The sequence below is a fragment of the Leptonychotes weddellii genome, chromosome 3 (assembly GCF_054177405.1).
Source record: "Leptonychotes weddellii isolate Sample4059 chromosome 3, ASM5417740v2, whole genome shotgun sequence".
NCBI classification, from domain to species: Eukaryota; Metazoa; Chordata; class Mammalia; order Carnivora; family Phocidae; genus Leptonychotes; species Leptonychotes weddellii.
This window is the reverse complement of record NC_138371.1, coordinates 40,238,276-40,257,422: the sequence shown is the minus strand read 5'-3', so window position 1 is coordinate 40,257,422 and position 19,147 is coordinate 40,238,276. Positions and strand designations below refer to the sequence as shown.

The window sequence follows — 19,147 nt, the reverse complement described above, 5'->3', positions numbered from 1 at the left end:
AGGTATTAAGGAGGGCACATACTGCATGGAGCACTGGGTACTATATGAAAACAATGAATCATGGAATACTACAACAAAAACTAATGATGTATTATATGGTGACTAACATAACATAATAAAATTTTAAAAAATAAAAATAAATAAAAATAAAAAATGGATTGTCCCTGGGGTCCCTGCTCAGCAGGGAGTCTGCTTCTCCCTCTCCCTCTGTGTGTATGCTCTCTAGCTCTCTCTCTCTCTCTCTCTCGAATAAATAAAATCTTAAAAAATTAATATACAAATTAAATAAATAAAAATGGCATGGCCCAAGGGTGCCTGGATGGCTCAGTTGGTTAAGCATGCGACTCTTGATTTTCACTCAGGTCATGATCTCAGGGTCGTGAGACTGAACCCCATGTCAGGCTCTGAGCTGGGCATGGAGCGCACTTAAGGTTCTCTTTCTCCCTCTGCCCTGCCCCTCCCTAAGTGTGGAAAGAAAGAAAAGAAAAGAGAAAGAAAAGAAAAAAGAAAAAGGCATGGCCTATGCTTGTCTCTGTGTTTTCATTAAACAATGTAAACACATTAAAGAATACTATAATTAACTTTTTTAAAATCAAGAGATTTAAATGATGTGGTGGGGGGCAGTAAGCTGAACTCAAAAAGTTTCTTTAAAAATCTTCTTTAACTGGGGCGCTTGGGTGGCTCAGTCGTTAAGCATCTGCCTTCGGCTCAGGTCATGATCCCAGAGTCCTGGGATCGAGCCCCGTGTCAGGCTCCCTGCTCAGCGGGGAGCCTGCTTCTCCCTCTCCCACTCCCCCTACTTGTGTTCCCTCTCTCGCTGTGTCTCTCTCTGTCAAATAAATAAAATCTTTAAAAAAAAAAAAAAAAAAACTTCTTTAGCTTAGCTAATAAAATCATTGCATCTCTTCTTTCATAAAGTCTCAGGTTCTTACATAACTAATGAGTATTACAAAAAACCCAGTATTTTATAATAAAAAAATGGTTTCTTAAAATGTCATCTATTCAATTATCACTAAAACAATACTTTTTAAAAGTGAAGATACAACTATTATCTCACAGACCTTTGTAGTACATTAATATAATTCAATCTTTGAGGGCTGTTAATTCTTCTCATTAAAAAAGGACATGTCTCAATGACATTTATGAGTGGTTAAACTTAATCTGATTCAGTAATTGAGCACTAGTCAATTTTCCATGTGGCTAGCTTGTGTCCCACAAAGTCACATGGGTATTGTCTACACTCACTCTTCCCATTCCAATGCCCACTTCTCTATTCATTAGAACATACCCCTTTCTAAAGTATGCCTTACAACTTTAAATTTTCCATTATTTTGATTACAAAACCTTTTGCTAGCAGCATCTTACTACTTTGAGACACACAACAATGCCATATTACACTCATATTTTGAGTTGGCTTGGGGGAGCTAACCTCATCTCTGTTGTAAAATGCATTTTGGGGGAGAAGAGAAAAGAAGAAATGGAGAAAAGAAGAAAGGAAGGAAGAAAGAAATTTGAAATATCTTTAAACCCAATTCAGTTGAGAGGGAAATATGGGTGGTACCACACATACAGAGTAAAAATTTAAAGACTGTTCTGTTCTATATCTACTAAAAATTAATATTGATTTTTAATCATTTGTCTTTCTATATATATTAACTTGAGAAAATATGAATTCAGATATTTAAAAATAAAGGGGAAAGGAATTAAAAATCTTTCTGAGAAACACAATGAACTATTCTTTCACATTTTTATTCATTAAAAAATTGTTTATCTCTTACAGAAACATTGGAATGACATAATCTCAAGTAATTTTGATCAGCCAAGTGAAGAAACACTCAGAAACATTCATTTTTATTTTACCAAAGACCAAATGAGTAAATGGTCGAATCTGAAATCTGAAACATAATGGAATCTAGCCATACCTTCTACAAACTGCTGTGCTACTTACTCCTCACAATAGATAACAAAAGATGGTAAAGCTGTTCTTGTTCTTGATGGAAAAAAACTTTTTCTATAGTAAAAAGAAAAAAAAATACAAAAACAAAAACAAGCTCTATGGTGCCATCTTTTGGACTGTTCAAGTTTTTTAACAAAATTCCTTCTTACATTATAAGAAACAATTTATGGATCAGTATCAAGATAAAAACAAACAATTACTATCTGTACACCTTAAGCCATATTTGCTCTATCTTATTCTAAACTTCTGTATTAGGATTTAAGATATATTTATATTAAATAGTTTTATATAATATTAAAATTCTACTAACAATTCTGAAAATAAAGCCTTTTTGAGTAACACACTACATGTTCTCAACACCTTGTGGTAGTGGTTCCTAAAGTGAGTCACCCCCACTATCACCAGCATCATCATCTGGGAACTTGTTAGAAATGCAAATTCGGGTGATGGGTATTGAGGAGGGCACGTGCTGTGATGAGCACTGGGTGTTATACTTAACTAATGAATCACTGAACACTACATCAGAAAATAATGATGTACTACACAGTGGCTAACTGAACATAAAAAAAAAAAAAATGCAAATTCTTGGACCACACTTCAAATGGACGAAACTGAAATGAGGGTTGGAGGAGTCTGATTTCAACAAGCCCTCAGAGTGATTCTGATACAAGCTAACCCATGAAAAACCATGTCCCACAGGATTTTGAAAAAGGTCCACAGGTAATAGTTAAGAATCACTAGCAGATCAGCAGTTCATAACCTTTGCTACACACTGGGATCACCAAAGACCTTTAAAAATACTTTGGTCCCACTCCAGTACCTGATTTAATAGTTCTGTGAGGTGAGTAAAGCCTGGACAATGGAATCTGTAAGTCTCGCAAGGGATTCTAAAATGCAGCCAAGGTTGAAAGCCAGTATCTAGAGGATTGTATTTTCAAAAGGAAGAGTTCACTAAGAGTCTTAGTTAAGTGGAGTTTGAAATGAGACATGAAAAGCTAGCCTTCAAAACCAAGATACATTCAAAATATCGTTACAAAAAAAAAAAAAAGAACTGGTTCACTTCAAGTCTGTAAATTTTACATTTTCAAAGGCTACATAAGAAAATACATACTGTACATTTCTGGTTGTTGAAAGGGTTAAAAAAAAAAAAAGAGGACATGATAGCCTTTGCCCTTATAGACCATCTAATATACCTGGGCTTATTTCATAATAAGTAACAAAGTATAAATGCCAAATTTGGGGTACAGATTGAATGCAGAAGTCAATGGAAGAAGAAATCACATTTAATCATAGTAGTATTTAAGACTGTCAAAAAATAGATTAGAACTTCAGTCTTTAAAAATGAATTATATAGGGGTGCCTGGGTGGCTCAGTCGTTAAGCGTCTACCTTCGGCTCAGGTTATGATCCCAGGGTCCTGGGATCGAGCCCAACGTCGGGATCCCTCCTCCGCGGGAAGCCTGCTTCTCCCTCTCCCACTCCCCCCGCTTGTGCTCCCTCTCTCTGTGTGTCTCTCTGTCAAATAAAATCTTTAAAAAAAAAAAAAAAAAAGAATGAATTACATAAAGAGTATTTGTGAGGCACGTAGGTGGGCAGACCTGATGGGAGAAAAGACACATAGGGGGTTGCTGGATTTTTTTGGGGGGGGGAGGGGGCTGATAATAATGTAACATAAAAGAACCTTGCTCACTGAGGGATTTCTCATGACTTGACTATTTTGTCAATTTTCCCAAGGATGGTACATAACTGGTACCATTCTAGAAACACAAGATAGATATAAGAGAAGTTAATTCGTTACATACAATGGATGCCTTGTGGCATGGTTTTCACACTTAACATGACCCAGAATCACTTGGAGGGCTTGTTAAAACAGACTGCTGGGCCCCACCCTCAGAGTCTGACTCTGAGGTAAGGCCCCAGATTGTGTATTTCTAACAAATCCTTAAATGCTGCTGATACTGCTAGTGCAAAAATAACACCTTGAAAACCATTGCCTTAGGGCACTAAGACTTAATTCTCTGGTGGTATTCTCATTAAGGCTGATATAAAGTATATTTTCATTTTTATTTTGAAAGTCATTCACACTCATTAAATACAGAAAACAGACCAGAAGCAGCAGAATCGCCCTTACTCCCTCCATTCAAGGCAACATTATCTTGGTATGTTTTACTGCACTCTTCTCTGAAGAAATAAATGGAGTATTCTTGACTGAAACATACATAGGAATGTATGCAAACACCGTACCAACTGATACATGTCATGGAGGCCAAAAGGCAGTCAATTCACTCAGATGTAGTATGCTAGAGCAATAATTCTTCTCAGGCTCCTATGAAAAAGTGGAATTTCTGCTCACTGATAGTAAAAAAGGGCAGTTCACCCATACTTTCATATCAAAATTAGTCTTGTGTTATTAAACTTGAGTGATCTCTTGGTCAACTAGACCAAGTATTTATTGAAATATTTTCAATAATGGTATGTCAGCAACATATTTTCTAAGCCCTTTCATTTCTGAGAATATTTTTCTTTTACAATTATACTAAATGACAACTTGGTTGGGTAGGAAACTCTTAACGACTTGATTTCACAACTTTCTCAATCCATTGACTTCTGGCACTTAACAAACTCTGAAACCAGAACTGATTTACATTCCTTGGTATATAACTTGTATTCACTAACCACTCTTTCACCCCTACTCCCTAGCCTGAACACTTACAGTTTTTTCCTCAAAGCTTGTAATTTAGAAAAACTTACCTAAGCTTTTATCTAGATGTGGATCTCTTTTCAATGATTTTATCTGAAAGAGTGTGTTTCCCTTAATTATACATACCACAAGTTTGAGAGTTTTTTGTTTTTAATTAAAGAAAGTCATCTTTATATCGGGCCATTATTTTTATTCCAAGTGCTAGATTTACTTTCCATGAAATATCATTCCTTTGTTGGGTTCCCAGTATCCTTCTTTCGCCTTAATTACCTCAAAAGTTTCTTCTCATCATTTTCATTCTTGTCCTTTTACGATTAGTGCTTTTCAAGTTTGTCCTCCACAGATACAGCTTCATTATCTGTAATATTAAATTCAACTCCTTCTAATCTATTGCCCTAAGGGGAACGTCAGTTTTGCTATTCCCCTCACCCTTCCTTATGTTGCCTGTTGCCCTTTCATCTGAGCTTATTGTCTCCTGATGGGCTGTCTTTCCTATTTCATGGGAGCTACATCTTTTTAAGTGTTATTAAATATGCCCAATGTTGTTTTTATCTTCATTTTCCTGCTTCCTTTCACATTCACAGGGCAGCTCTTCCTTCAACATTTCAATTATTTTCCTTCCCCTTTTTCTGCAATATTTTTTCAGGTTTTTTTTTTTCAGTATTTCCCTCATGGTAACACTTCCTTGACAAAGAAAGCATAATCAACTCATGTTCAGTAAATGTTAACGAGCCAAGAGGTACACGTTGCCCCTTCATCCTGCTTTCTAACCATAGCTGCTAGTGGAATCCTTTCCCAAAATGACATGCAAGATCTAAGCAACTCCCAGTGCCCAAGAGGCTTTATCTAGTTTGGTTCTATCAGAAAAAGAGGGGGGCTTCTTGTACTCCCAATGACTAAATCTCTGAAACCCTGAACATGGTATCTTTGAAATTCTTCCCTTCGGCCTCCTACTACCTACCTAAATCCTACCTTTTCCTGCCATGAAGACCCATTCTGACCTCTCACTTCTTTAAAGGCTTGTCTTTGGTATAGCTAGTGTCATATAATTTTCCCCTTTTCTATTATTATTTCATGTTTTTCCAACTCTACATCAAGTTATTCAAGGCCAGAAACATTTAACACTTCTTTGAAATTACACAGAAATAAAATACTTTGTCAATTAATAAGAAATGCATTTTCAGAGAACTTCATAAAGTATCCAGATACTTTCACTAAGGTGAGATTTTGTGTAATAGATACAATTTAGGCAAACACATCCCCAAGACTCAGTCTAAGAATCCCTTAACATTCCAGTTTCTTTTCTGAAGCTTTTGGAAGCAATCAGTTTACTTTTAAGTAGAAAAAGGGCTCTATGTAACAACAGCAACAGAAAACTCAATCCATTCTGTTGGTTAAAAAAGCTTGCTAATTCAAGAAGCTAAAATAGTATATAACATAATTAAGAACATATTCTTTTGGGTGGAGATCGTCTAAAAGTGTTATAAGCAAATACTATATCCTAAACCTGCAAGGATCCGAAATCCAAACAGGATTTTGTTTCAATGAGTTCTACTATATTACATTCATCGCCTCACTTCTGATCAATAATGATTATTTTTAGTAAACTCACATATCAATGATGAGAGTAAGGTAGCCTACTTACCCCACCCATTGTAATTCCATGAATAAGTGCAACATATGGTTTCTGGCAAGAACCTAAAAAAACAAAACAAAACAAAAAACAGAGCTATAATTAATTACAATGTTTAAAATACATTCACTTTTCCAAAAATCTCATGTTACATGAAATCTGAATAATTTCTTTAGGAAATTTTTGCAAGAAATACCAAAGTGGCTAAATATATGGCTTCTAAAATACGTTCTTTTTAAAATGTCAATCCCTACACAATCCTGATTGTCTATTATCATTTAACAACTCAACACTTCAACTTAAATGAAAGCCTTTTATAACTCAGCTATTGAAAAACATAATTAAGATTTACCTTATAAGCCATGGATGTTATGTACACAGTTGTATTTTAAGGAACCTAATTTGTTTTCAATACAAAGAGAAGTGCAGCATACAGTAAAAAGCAAGGACTGGGAGTTAGAAGACCCAGATTCCAGTCTCATCTTTGTCATTAACTGGCAAATCAACTATATTCAATATATATACTGGCACGAGATATACACACACACACACACACACGCAAATACTGGCAATTCAATATATATACTAGCATTAGGTATATACACATTTATACACACACGTTAATGTATTGTATATGTGCATATCATATGTATATGATTTATAGGTAAGTTTCCTCATCTATTAAATAATGAGATTAAATATACGGTCTCAGAAGTGCCTTTCAGCTCAAAAGTTCTATAAAATTTTACTGTGTTCCTTTTCCTTTTTTCTTTTTCCTCTGAGAGGGGGAGTTGCTTATAACATAACAAAAATGTAAATCACTGAGCTTCCGTTACTGCTTGTTGCCAATATTACTTCCTTACTGAAGACCAACATAAAAATTCAGTTTTTCGGGTTTCTGTTTTGGACTTTTTTTTTTTTTTTTTTGATTGTAGTAGACACACAATGTTACATTAGTTTCAGGTGTACAACATAGTGATTCAACAAGTTTATATACATTATGTTATGCTCACCACAAGTGTAGCTACCATTTGTCACCATGCAATGCCATTATAATACCATTGACTATATTCCCCATGCTGTACCTTTTATTCCTGTGACTTACTCATTCCATAACTGGAAGACTGTATTGCTCACTCCCCCCTTCATCCATTTTACCTATCCCTCCACTTCCCTCCCCTCCGGCAACCATCAGTTTGTTCTCTGTATTTACAGGTCTGTTTTCTGCTGTCTGTTTATTCATTTGTTTTTTAGATTCCACATATAAGTGAAATCATATGGTATGTCTTTCTCTGATTCATTTCACTTACCATAATACCCTCTAGATACATCCCGTGTTGTCACAAATGGCAAGATCTCATTCTTTTTTATGGCTGAGTAATATTCCATGCAATGTGGAAGGATAAAACTGCAGTTTCAATCCATCTAGCAGTTCTGTATTTCCAGCTTGCCAAATGAGCCATCAAGTCACAATTCTAGAATGAGCTTCACTCATATTTGCCAGTTTGCAACGTCTATAGCCTTCAATCTTGAACTATAATTCCCTTCAATCTTGAACTGTAATTCCCTAGGAAACTATAATTCCCTAGAAACTATGAAAAGAAATTTCTCTATTGATTGGGATGGAGATACATACACACACCCCATTTCAGCTATAGATATATATATATATATATCTCAGATATAAAATATTAGAAGCTAACTGATGCAGGGAATAAAGCCAGAATCTGTCAAATTCCTTATTAAACACAATATATCATTACAATGTATAGAAATTAAACCTTGAAGGCTTTCTCTCTGTATATTAATATTTAACCAAACTCTTTAAACTCCTTAGAGGTTTTCTCCCATCTCCTTTTATTTAGTATAGAACTACACTAATGTAGTAGCCACTAGACAAATGTAGCTATTGAAATTAAATTTCTTGCTCACACTAGCCCCATTTCAAGTTCTCATTAGCCACATGAATAAGCCACTCTAAGTAAACCTGATACGGAGAATTTTAGACTTAAAGAAGTGAGAGATATCCATTCAATCTGGCTCACTGAGCTAAATCAAGAAGTAGCCTTTTTTCCCATGCCTACTTCAAATACATAGTAATTCTATGAAAAAAAAATTTTTTTAAATGTACATCCAAGTTCAAAGCCAAACAAAGGAAATCCACCAGTGCCAGAATAAACTCAAAATCAATAGCTGAGTGAAGCTACAGCCAGTGACTGTGAGTGAACGTGTATTTGATTTGAGTCAGAAGTAAATTCTGGCCCACATAACTTACGAAATGGACTACCTGCATAAAAGTTCATCCTAGGGAACTATTAGATTCACAAAACATGATTAGAAAAACCATCTGCTGAGCCAGGAAGTGAATAAATTCCTTCCAAGAAAGGGAGAGAAAAAGCCAAAGAAAGTGGATGCTCAAGCAGATAATAAGCACCACCACTACCACAGAACAAAAAAACTCCCCTAACAAATTTGTAATAGAAGTAGTATCTGTAACTTGGTAAAAATGTGCCTACAAAATGATTATACTAAAAATTGAAAGTTTAAAAGCTTTCCTATGGACATCAGAAATAAGACAACATATAATCATTCAACATTACAATGGAGGTCCCAGCCAAAATATAAGAAAAGTCATAATATAAAGACTGGAGAGACAGAAGTGAAAAAAATTATGTGCAGATGGTATAATTGCCTATGTAGAAAAGCCAAGAGAATCTACAGAAATATCATTAGAATAACAAATTTCAGCAGGGTTGCAGGATAGAAGAACAAACTCTAAAATCCAAAGCACTTCAATATGCCAAAAACAGTAAATTACAAAATGTAACAGTAAAATTACCATTAAATGTTCTAATAAAAAAAGTAAGCTACCTTAGAATAAAACTTAAAAAAAAAGGCAGCAACATCTTTATGGATAAAGTTACAAAACATTATTAAAGGACATACAAACTCAAATCTGATTAAAAGTTCCAAACTGGTTTAGGGTGATAGTTACACAAGTTTACTAAAAGTTATTGAATTATATATTTGAAATGGGTGAGTTTTATGGTATGTAAATTATGATTCTGCAAGTTTTTAAGTCTGCATAAATAAAGAGATATGCCACATGCATAGATAGGAAGACTCAATATGAAAGATGTCAATTCACCCTAAATTAATCTATAATTGTCATTCCAATCAAAACCTCAATGGAATCTTCTGTGGAGCCTCAAAAAATAATTCTAAAACTCATATGGAAGATCAAAAGCCCAAGAGCAGCCAAGACAATTCCAAAAGAAAACAAGAGCAACTTATACTGCCAGATAGAAACATATCTTAAAGCTGTAGTAAGGGAGACATTGTAGTTTCATCATTAAGTACAAACAGACCAGTGAACAAAGTAGCCCAGAAACAGACCAAGTCGCATATAAGAACTTGATATATGACAGAGGTATCATTAAAATCAGTGAAAAAGGCATGAACGTTATAATAAAAGGCATTACAACATCTGGCTTTCTAGCTGAAAAATAAAAGTTAAATGATGTCACATGCAAAAAACAATTCCAAGTACATTAAAGACTTAGAGTATAAAGAAGCAAAATATCGAAGCTATTAAAAGAAAATATGAGAACATCTTAATAACCTCAGTGTTACTACGTGGGTTTTTTTAAATGCAAAAAAGCAGAAATCATATAGGAAAACAATGGATACATTTCAACTCATCAAATAAGAACGTGTATATACCAAAAGATAACTTAAAGTAGCAAAGAGAAGTGTTCTTATAGTACATATAATCTACAAAAGTGAGGAATCCAGAATATATAAAGACCTATACCATCAATAAGAAAAAGACAAACAATCCAACAGAAAGATGAACAAAGGATGAGAAGAAAATCTAAATATGTAGCAAAAATACTAAGTATGGTCTAGTAAGATACCCTAAAAATTAATGACAATGGTTACTTCTTAAGGAGAGATAATGGTTGCTTCTGGGGAGAGAAAAAAAATGGCACTGAGGAAAGCAACAAAGTGTACTGAAGTTTAAAACCTGTAGTATTATATTTCTTTCAAATAAATCTTAAAACATCAAGCAAAAATAAAATATTAATGTCTGTTCATCCTGGCTGGTGGGAACATAACTATTTATTATCTTATTCCCTGCAATTTAACATTTGAAACACGTTTGATAAAAAGTACTGCTTCACTTCCAGTGAAATCTGGAACATCACTATGAAGACACTTTCATCCCAGAGTTCCTCAAGAATTAAGAAATGGTATTTCATTTTACATAGAAAACTGAGACCCAAGTTTTCTGTTTTCCAAGAAAGCCAGTTGTATGATCAGAATCCATGTTTTCATATTGATTGTAGGACAAATAGTAATTAAGTATAGCTTACTAATATTAAAGTGTGAATTGTCCTGGAATGAGCCGAATAATCAGCTTTATTTATGCCTGACATATAGTACATAAAAGAGTAAATAAGAGTGTCTGATATTTTTAACAACTAATATTGTGCAGCTTATTTCTTGATTCCATTTTCAAAGCTCTCAGTGGAACACACGTACCAATGGCATTGTTCAGCATATATTCTTCTCTAAAGAAATCTTGAGCTATCTTCTGGTTTGCCTTTCCAGCTTCAGAGATCGCTACAAGAAAAAAAAAAAGGAAGGAAGGAAGGGGAAGAAGGAAAGATTACAAATATTTTAAAAAGTGCTTTCTAGTGGGGCGCCTAACTGGCTCAGTTGGTAGAGCATGCCAGCTCTTAATCTCAGAGTTGTGAGTTCAAGCTCCATGATGGGTATACAGATTACTTAAAAATAAAATCTTTTTTAAAAAAAGTGCTTTCTAGTTAATACAAAGAGAATAAATTTAAAATATTGTGATATTAAGTCCTGGGGAAACTCTAGAATGGTTTGTTAAAGTTTTGAAGTGTCCATGCCACAGACACAGTTAGCCCTAGATCCATGGTCCATTGTCAAAACTTCAAGGCAAAAATTCTTAAGGACTTCTTAAAAAGTGTTATACCTCATTTAGAACTTATATATTGCTACAAAATCCATTTTGACTCTTTTCTGTAGCACTTGAATAAACATTTGCTGGATATACATTTCAGTGGTAATATGGCTTAACACAAAGCACATTATACATACAGAAAAATATAAGTACATGTGTGCATGTGTGTACATACACTCCCAGCTCTACAATATATTCCATCTAGTCAAGTATTTCTGCCACATTCATTTCACCATAAAACATTTATTGAGCATCTACTGTATTCCTATTCCAGTCAATGGTATGACTACTATCAAACCATTCTCTTCCATACACTGCAAGCTCATATCCTTCCTGTCTTTAAATCTTAGGAGAATTATCTATTAAAATACAAATTAAAATATAAACATATTTCTTCTTCTATGGGAAATAGTTACATAAAAATTATTGACTACAGATTTTTAGACTGATTTTAGAAGTCTGATATATCCGCCTTCAAAATGTTCCAAATGTTCACTTCTTTTCCTGGATTTTAAAAGAAAGATTTGGTGTCTATTTTTGTCCTTCTGGGGATTTCACTGATATATGTACACCCCCAAACCCTCATCTATTGTTTCTTATTCAGTCCTTACCACTACTTAGCAATTCTAAAAGGACAAGAGTGCAAATTATAATGCCTATGGAATGAAGCTCTTTTACCTCAAAAATCTTCTTTGATTTACTTTTATTCTAATCAATTAATTCCACAGAAGTTAAAATAAATTACATTCATAATCACATTTAAAAAATTTTTTTCTGAGTGCCCGTTTATCATCTTGGACTATGATCTTTAAAGCAACTAAATTTCCTGGAATTGAAGACCACTGCTTTATACACATTAACTAAAATAAATCTGTAATTTGTAACTGTATTTCCAAACATCAATACAAAGTTACACCTATATGCAAAAATAGCTCACAGAAGAAGCTAAAAACAATACATAAGGCTCTGCCCATCCGTAAACTGACAAGATCACAGACCCAACTCCAGAAGAAAGGTTAGCTTCATGCTGGAAAACAATATTTTAAAAATATTCATGTTGTGGGCAAAACAAATCCAAACACAATTCGGTTAACAAATCTAAGCAATTAAAAAATTTAAGAATTAAAAATAGAATAAAAATTGATAGAATTAAAACATTAAAATTCAGTTACTTTAAATTTAATAGGTATCTGAAATTACGTCCTAAATCAAGCTTGTTTCTTCCCATTCCAAATATAATGGTTTATGTAAACTTGTAAATTTGGAAAATAGATCAATCCAAACCATACTGCCTTTAACACAATACAAAAATATATATATATTTATATATACGTGTATAGAGATATATAGATATACACATACACATATATACACACATACAAATACAAAAAAAAAAAAAGAAAAAGCCATCCCTGGACTCTAATCAGTTCCATAACAAACAAAATACAAAATGCAAAAACAGTTTTCAGTATATATAAAATACTGACAACCAGTGGTGAGAGGTACATGACTTTGATCCTGAGACCAAATATTTCTTCTCTCTTTTGTCTTTAATAGTTAAATGTATACAGATTGACCTAAAGAAAAGAAAATATTTTTATAAAAAAAATATAAAATTATTTTTATTTTATTTTATTATTTTATTATTTTTATTTTTATCCCATCTCGGCATGTTTACTTAAACACCTGTAAAAATATATTAACAACAGGATGAATTCTATAATTAAGTACATTCTTGCTTTGGGATCATGCACTGGGGGAAAGCACAGGCACAGTCAAGGAAACATGTGAAGGAATGTCATATCTGGAGAATGACAAGTCACTCAACATGGCCAGATTGTCAGGTTATAGGACAAATTAAACTGAACATCAGCTAACCTAAAATAAAAAGTGGACTCACATAACAGGACATTTTGTTTAGGATGATTCAGGGAGAAAGACAGGATATATGAAGGGCACATATGTAGTTTAAAAAAAAAAAAGCTATTCTCATTTTTCTAATATTTAACTACAATGGCTAAGTCATTATAACAAAAAAAAAATTCTTAGATGTAAAGCAAATTACAAAGTATTACAAAAATTTCCTATTAATCAGTCTATTGGAGGGAGGGAAACATTTAGGTTGGGGAGGTAGTTTTTACCTCTGATATCACCCCCAGCACAGAAAGCCTTTCCACCAGCTCCTTTTATAATGATCAGGAAAGTTTCAGGATCTTGTTCCCAATTCTATCCAAAAGAAAAAGTAAAAGATGGTAAAAGCATATTATAAATACTAACTACAAAAAAAATCTATATGCATATATATGCATACATATGTACATATATACATCTATATAGATAGATATGTATCAATACATATAAAGTACCAGCTTTATAAAGTACATCCAGAAGAATGGATCCCAACTTCATTTTCTTTTCTGACATAAATTAGACACTATCTCAACAAGTTGCTAGATGAATACATCTTGTGATCCAAATTGCATGATGGCATCTGAAATCTTTGCCATGACAACTTTGAGACCAAAATGAAAAAAATATGGGCTTAAAAATATGTTACAGAAGCTTATATATCTGGTGAAAAAACAGAGCAAGAACCTTTCTATTGCGGTGATACAGGGCTCTGTCCTACTGACAAATTTATAAGCAATCGAGTGAAACCACTTATACTGATCAAATCTTGAAGTGATTTGAGGTTGGTTAAGGACAGCTAATAAATAAGTAGGGTGAAAGAGTCAAGAGACCCAATGGAAATTCAAAAGACAACAACAGACTAAAAAATCAACAGGAGCTCTATAAATTCTACACTTGCGAATAGAAATATAAACCTACTTGGAAGAGATGTAGCTGGACAGATATGGCTGTCCAAAAGGCTAATGCAATATTGGACTACATTAACAGAAATATGGCATTCTAACATGGAAGTTTCTACTTTCCTCCACTATACGGTCTAATTCCAATCTGAAACACTTGGCTTATTTCTCTTTATTACATTTAAAGACATATTATATGGTGTCCCAAACAGACACAACAGTATGGAAGAGAGACTCATCAAATGAAAATTAAGGAACTGGTAACCAGGGGAGAGTTAGTCTTTGTGGCTGACCATGTGAGGTATACTATTTCACTTCATCTCCACAACAGTCCTGTTCGATATAATCATCCCCATTTCACAGCTGAGGAAAATGACGAACAGAGAGATTAACACTGCCAAACTACACAGTTAATAAAAAGAAATCCAAGTTTTAAATAAAGTAGTCGGACTGTAAGTCATGCTTTTCCACTGCACCATGTAGTTCACTTAGAATAGAAAAGCTTATAGCCTTCTCTAAGATGGGCTGGCCAAGCAGTTCAAAAACAGCTGTCAAAAAGCTGTCACATGGGGACGATCAGGACGCCTGGGTGGCTCAGTCAGTTAAGCATCTGCGTTTGGCTCAGGTCCTGATCTCAGGGTCCTGGGATCAAATCCCACAATGGACTCCTTGCTCAGCGAGGAGTCTGCTTCTCCTTCTCCCTCTCCCCACTGCTTGTGAGCACTCTCCTACTCTGTCTCAAATAAAATCTTAAAAAAAAAAGCTGTCACATGTAAGAAGATTGGATTTGTATACTCACATCCCAAGAGGCAGAACTAGTACCACTGGTTAAAAGGTCAGAGAAGTACAGTGGCAAAACACAGAAAAGAAATGTGGAGCTATGTAAAAGTGGAAGGGGCTATCTCAGGAAGCCATGAACTCCCTGTCACTAGGGAGGCTCCAGGATAATCACACAGGGAAAGCACGGAAGACAAGAAATCAACAGGGCTTGGGTGCTGATCCCAGATATTCTATGGAAGAGAATACCAGAAATGTTCTATTGAGATACACTTCTAAAAGGATCCATATAATTTCTTTAGGGAAATTACAAACCTTCAGCTGTGGATAAATGTGCCGAATCATACTAACATTCAGTGCATTTAGGAACTTTGGTCTGTTTAGTGTTATCACTCCTGCACAACCTTTTCTTTCCAATAGTACTTCTGCTGCCTCCGTGTGCTTAGACATTCTCTGTGTAAAAAAAGAAAAGCTTTAGGATAAAATGCATTAAGGTTGTGTCACAAGCCAACATCAAACCACATACAGGTACACCTCAGAGATACTGTGGGTTCAGTTCCAGACAACCACAATAAAGGAAATGTTGCAATAAAGTCAAATGATTTTTGTTTTGTTTTCCCAATGCACATAGTTACTTTTATGCTATACTGTAGTCTATTAAGTATGGAATAGCATGTCTGGAAAAACAATGTACATATATTAATTAAAAAGTAACTTATTGAGAGGAAGATGATGGAGTAGGAGGATCCCTAGGCTCATCTTGTCCCACAAACACAACTAGATAATAATCAAATCATTCTAAAGACCCCAGAAATCAACCTGAAGACTGAGAGAACAAACTCCACAACTAAAAGGAGAGAAGAGGCCACACTGAAGAAGCAGCCAAGTTAAACATGCAGTAAAATATCATCAATTTTGGAAGTCAGAACCTGCTTGATAATTATGTCAACCTTGCTTTATGACTGAATAAAGCTGACATTCTGAAAAGAAAAAAAGTAATTTATTGCTAATAAATGCTAACCATCATCTACACTTTCAGTGAGTCAGATTCTTTTTGCTGGTGGAGAGTCTTGCCTCAATGTTGGTGTTTGCGGACTGATCAGGGTGGAAGGTACTGAAGGTTGGGGTGGCTGTGGTAATTTCTTAAAATAAGACAACAGTCAAGTTTGCTGTATTGGTTGACTCTTCCTTTCACAATTTCTCTGTAGCATGCAATGCTGTCTGATAGCATTGTACCCACAGTAGAACTTCCAAAATCCTCTCAAACCCTGCTGCTCCTTTATCTACTAGGTTTATGTAACAGTCTAGATCCTTTGTTGTCATTCCAACAATTTTCACAGCATCTTCACAAGTAGATTCCATCTCAAGAAACCCCTTTCCTTGTTCATCCCTAAGAAGCAACTTCTCATTCATTAAATGAAATTATCATGAAGTTGCCAGAAATTCAGTCACATCTTCAGGTCTACTTCTAAATCCAGTTCTCTTGCTATTTCCACCATTTCTGCAGTTATTTCCTCCACTAAAGTCTTGAACCCCTCAGTCATCCATGAGGATTGGAATCAACTTCTTCCAAACTCCTGTGAATGCTGATATTTTGACCTCTTCCCATGAATCATGAATGTTCTTAATGGCATCTAGAATGATGAATCCTCTCCAGAAGGTTTTCAATTTACTTTGCCTAGATCCATCAAAGAAATCACTCTCTATAGCAGCTATAGCCTTATGAGATACATTTCTTAAATAGTAAGACTGAAAATCAAAATTGCTCCTTGACCCAGGGCTGCAGAACAGATGCTGTGTGAGCAAGCTCCACGAGAGCTCTTGGCTGACCAGGTGCATTGTCAACTAGCAGTATTTTGAAAGGCATCTTCTTTTCTGAGCAGTAGGCTTCAACAATAGGCTTAAAAGTTTCAGTAAATCATGTTGTAAACAGATACGCTGTCATCCAGGCTTTGTTGTTCCATTTATAAAGCAAAGCAGATCTAGCATAATTCTTAAGGGCCCTAGGATTTTCAGAATGGTCAATGAGCATTGGCTTTAACTTAAAGTCAGTAGCTGCATTAACCCCTATCAAGAAAGTCAGCCTGTCCTTTGAAGCTCTGAAGCCAGCCACTGACTTCTCCTTTCTAGCTATGCAAGCCTAGATGGCATCTTCTTCCAATAGAAGCCTGTTTCAACTATACTGAAGATCTTGTTTAGTGTAGTCACCTTCACTATCTTAGCTAGACCTTCTGGATAACTAGCTGCATCTTAGACATCAGCATTTGCTGCTTCACCTTGCATTTTTACATTATGGAGATGGCTCCTTTCTTTAAACCTCATGTTACTAACTTCTGCTAGCGTCAAACTTTTCTTCTGCAGGTTCCTCACTTCTCTCAGCCTTCACAGAATTGAAGAGAGGGCCTTATTCTGGATTAGGCTTGGATTAAAAAAATATTGTAGCTGATTTGATCTATCCCAACTAAAACTTTCTCCGTATCAGCGAAAGACTATTTCACTTTCTTACTCATGTGTTCACTGGAGTAGCACTTTTAATTTCCTTCAAGAACTTTTCCTTTGCATTCACAACTTGACTAACTGGTGCAAGAGGCCCAGCTTTTGACCTATCTTGGCTTTTGCCATGCCTTCCTCACTAAGCTTAATCATGTCTAGCTTTTGATTTAAAGTGTGAGGCATGTGACTCTTCCTTTCACTTGGAGGCCACAGTGGGATTATTAATTGACCTAATTTCAATGCAGTTGTATCTCAGGGAATAGGAAGGCCTACGGAGGGGGAGATGAAAGAACAGGAGATCAATGGAGCAGTCAGAACAGACACATTTATTGATTAAGTTCACTATCTTATACGGGCACAGTTCATGGTGCCTCCAAAACAATTACAACAGTCACATCAAAGATCACTGATCATTGTTCACCAAAACAATAGTGAAAAAATGTGAAATACTGTGAGAACTACCAAAATGTGACACAGAGACACAGAGTGAGCAAATGCTGTTGGAAAAATAGCATCAATAGATTTGCTCTACTGATGCAGGGTTGCCACAAACCTTCAATTTGTAAAAAACACAGTATCTGCAAAACACAATAATATGATATATGCCTGTACATCGATGCAAATCTTTCACACAATGGTAACTCATCAAATGGATTACTAGGTACTTCCAACAAAGATTTCTAAAATTATTTAGATTCTGTAGATAAGCAAAATATACATACCAAAAGTATATACACAGTATATACAAAGTATACACATAGTAATTAAATCTTTTAATTTTTGAATGAATGGAGTCAACTGCCTTCATGAAGGAAGGCCCAGAAAGCCATGAGCATATTTGTTCTCCCACTGGAAATTCAACTGTATATAAGGAAGAGCAAATGTTAAATCATTTAAAGAGAGCTATTTTTCATAGTTTCCAGTACATAAATGTGTTTCAGTACACACTGTTGTAAAACAGTGTTTCTACTTATGTTCTTATACATCTGTTGTGTTTATTCATCCTCTAAGTTCTGACTTTTAGAAATAACAATAAGTCTATTTTTTAATCTGTTAAAAAAAAAAGTACTAAGCTATAGGACTTGTTTTCTTACCTTATTGGTACAAAAAAAAAAAAAAGTGGTAAAAGAAAACTATACACAAAAATCACAAAAGAAACCAGACCAAAAGGGATACCAAGTCCACAAGCAGACAAAGCCTTCCCCCAGACTTCACTATCACCTTCTCTTTCACAGTCCGACTCTACCAGTTGGAAGTGCCTGGCTTCTCAGATTTTCTTCCAAGTTCCTACTGACCCACTTGTGGTCTGACCCTCCTACTCCTCCTCTAGACCCTTTCATACCTTCTGTCAGTATTGTGGAAGATCTTATTCCGATTACCTTTTATTCCATAAAACTGTAGGGGAGAAAAAATAATTTTCCCTCTACCCTTCCAGGTTCTTAGCTAAGAGCCCCCCTGTAATAAAGACAGATTAACAGTAGAAAATTTTCATTTCTTAAGGGGGCCCCACAAAGATGTGAGACCCAAAGGCAGCCAAGCAACTGAGGCTCATAAACCATCCTGAGCTAAGGAAAGAAACAGGGTCTGGGGCTTCAAAGGGGTGGGAAAGCAATTCACCAGGAAGTAAAAAGAGCAAATGTTTAGTTTAATATTTGTTTAATATTTGCTCTGCCATGCAGATAAGTCTCAAATATAAAAAAGTTATACTATGTGTATCCCTGCTATCCTCCTGGTACAATCCTCCTTTCTAATTTCTTTCAGGCAGTTGAGAGGGAGGGAAAAAG

General features: G+C 35.0%; 1 protein-coding gene across 2 annotated transcripts in view; it reads right to left on the bottom strand.

The window, feature by feature from the left end:
* Positions 1-19,147, bottom strand: part of HIBCH (3-hydroxyisobutyryl-CoA hydrolase) — an 87,747-nt gene that overhangs the window by 47,623 nt on the left and 20,977 nt on the right. For both annotated transcript variants that reach the window (XM_006726964.3, XM_031038011.2), the window contains exons 3-6: positions 15,186-15,323; positions 13,425-13,509; positions 10,836-10,916; positions 6,303-6,355 (exon numbers count right to left, since the gene is read on the bottom strand). In XM_006726964.3, the coding sequence (XP_006727027.2) occupies positions 6,303-6,355; positions 10,836-10,916; positions 13,425-13,509; positions 15,186-15,323 (357 nt within the window). The remainder of the gene's footprint in view (positions 1-6,302; positions 6,356-10,835; positions 10,917-13,424; positions 13,510-15,185; positions 15,324-19,147) is intronic.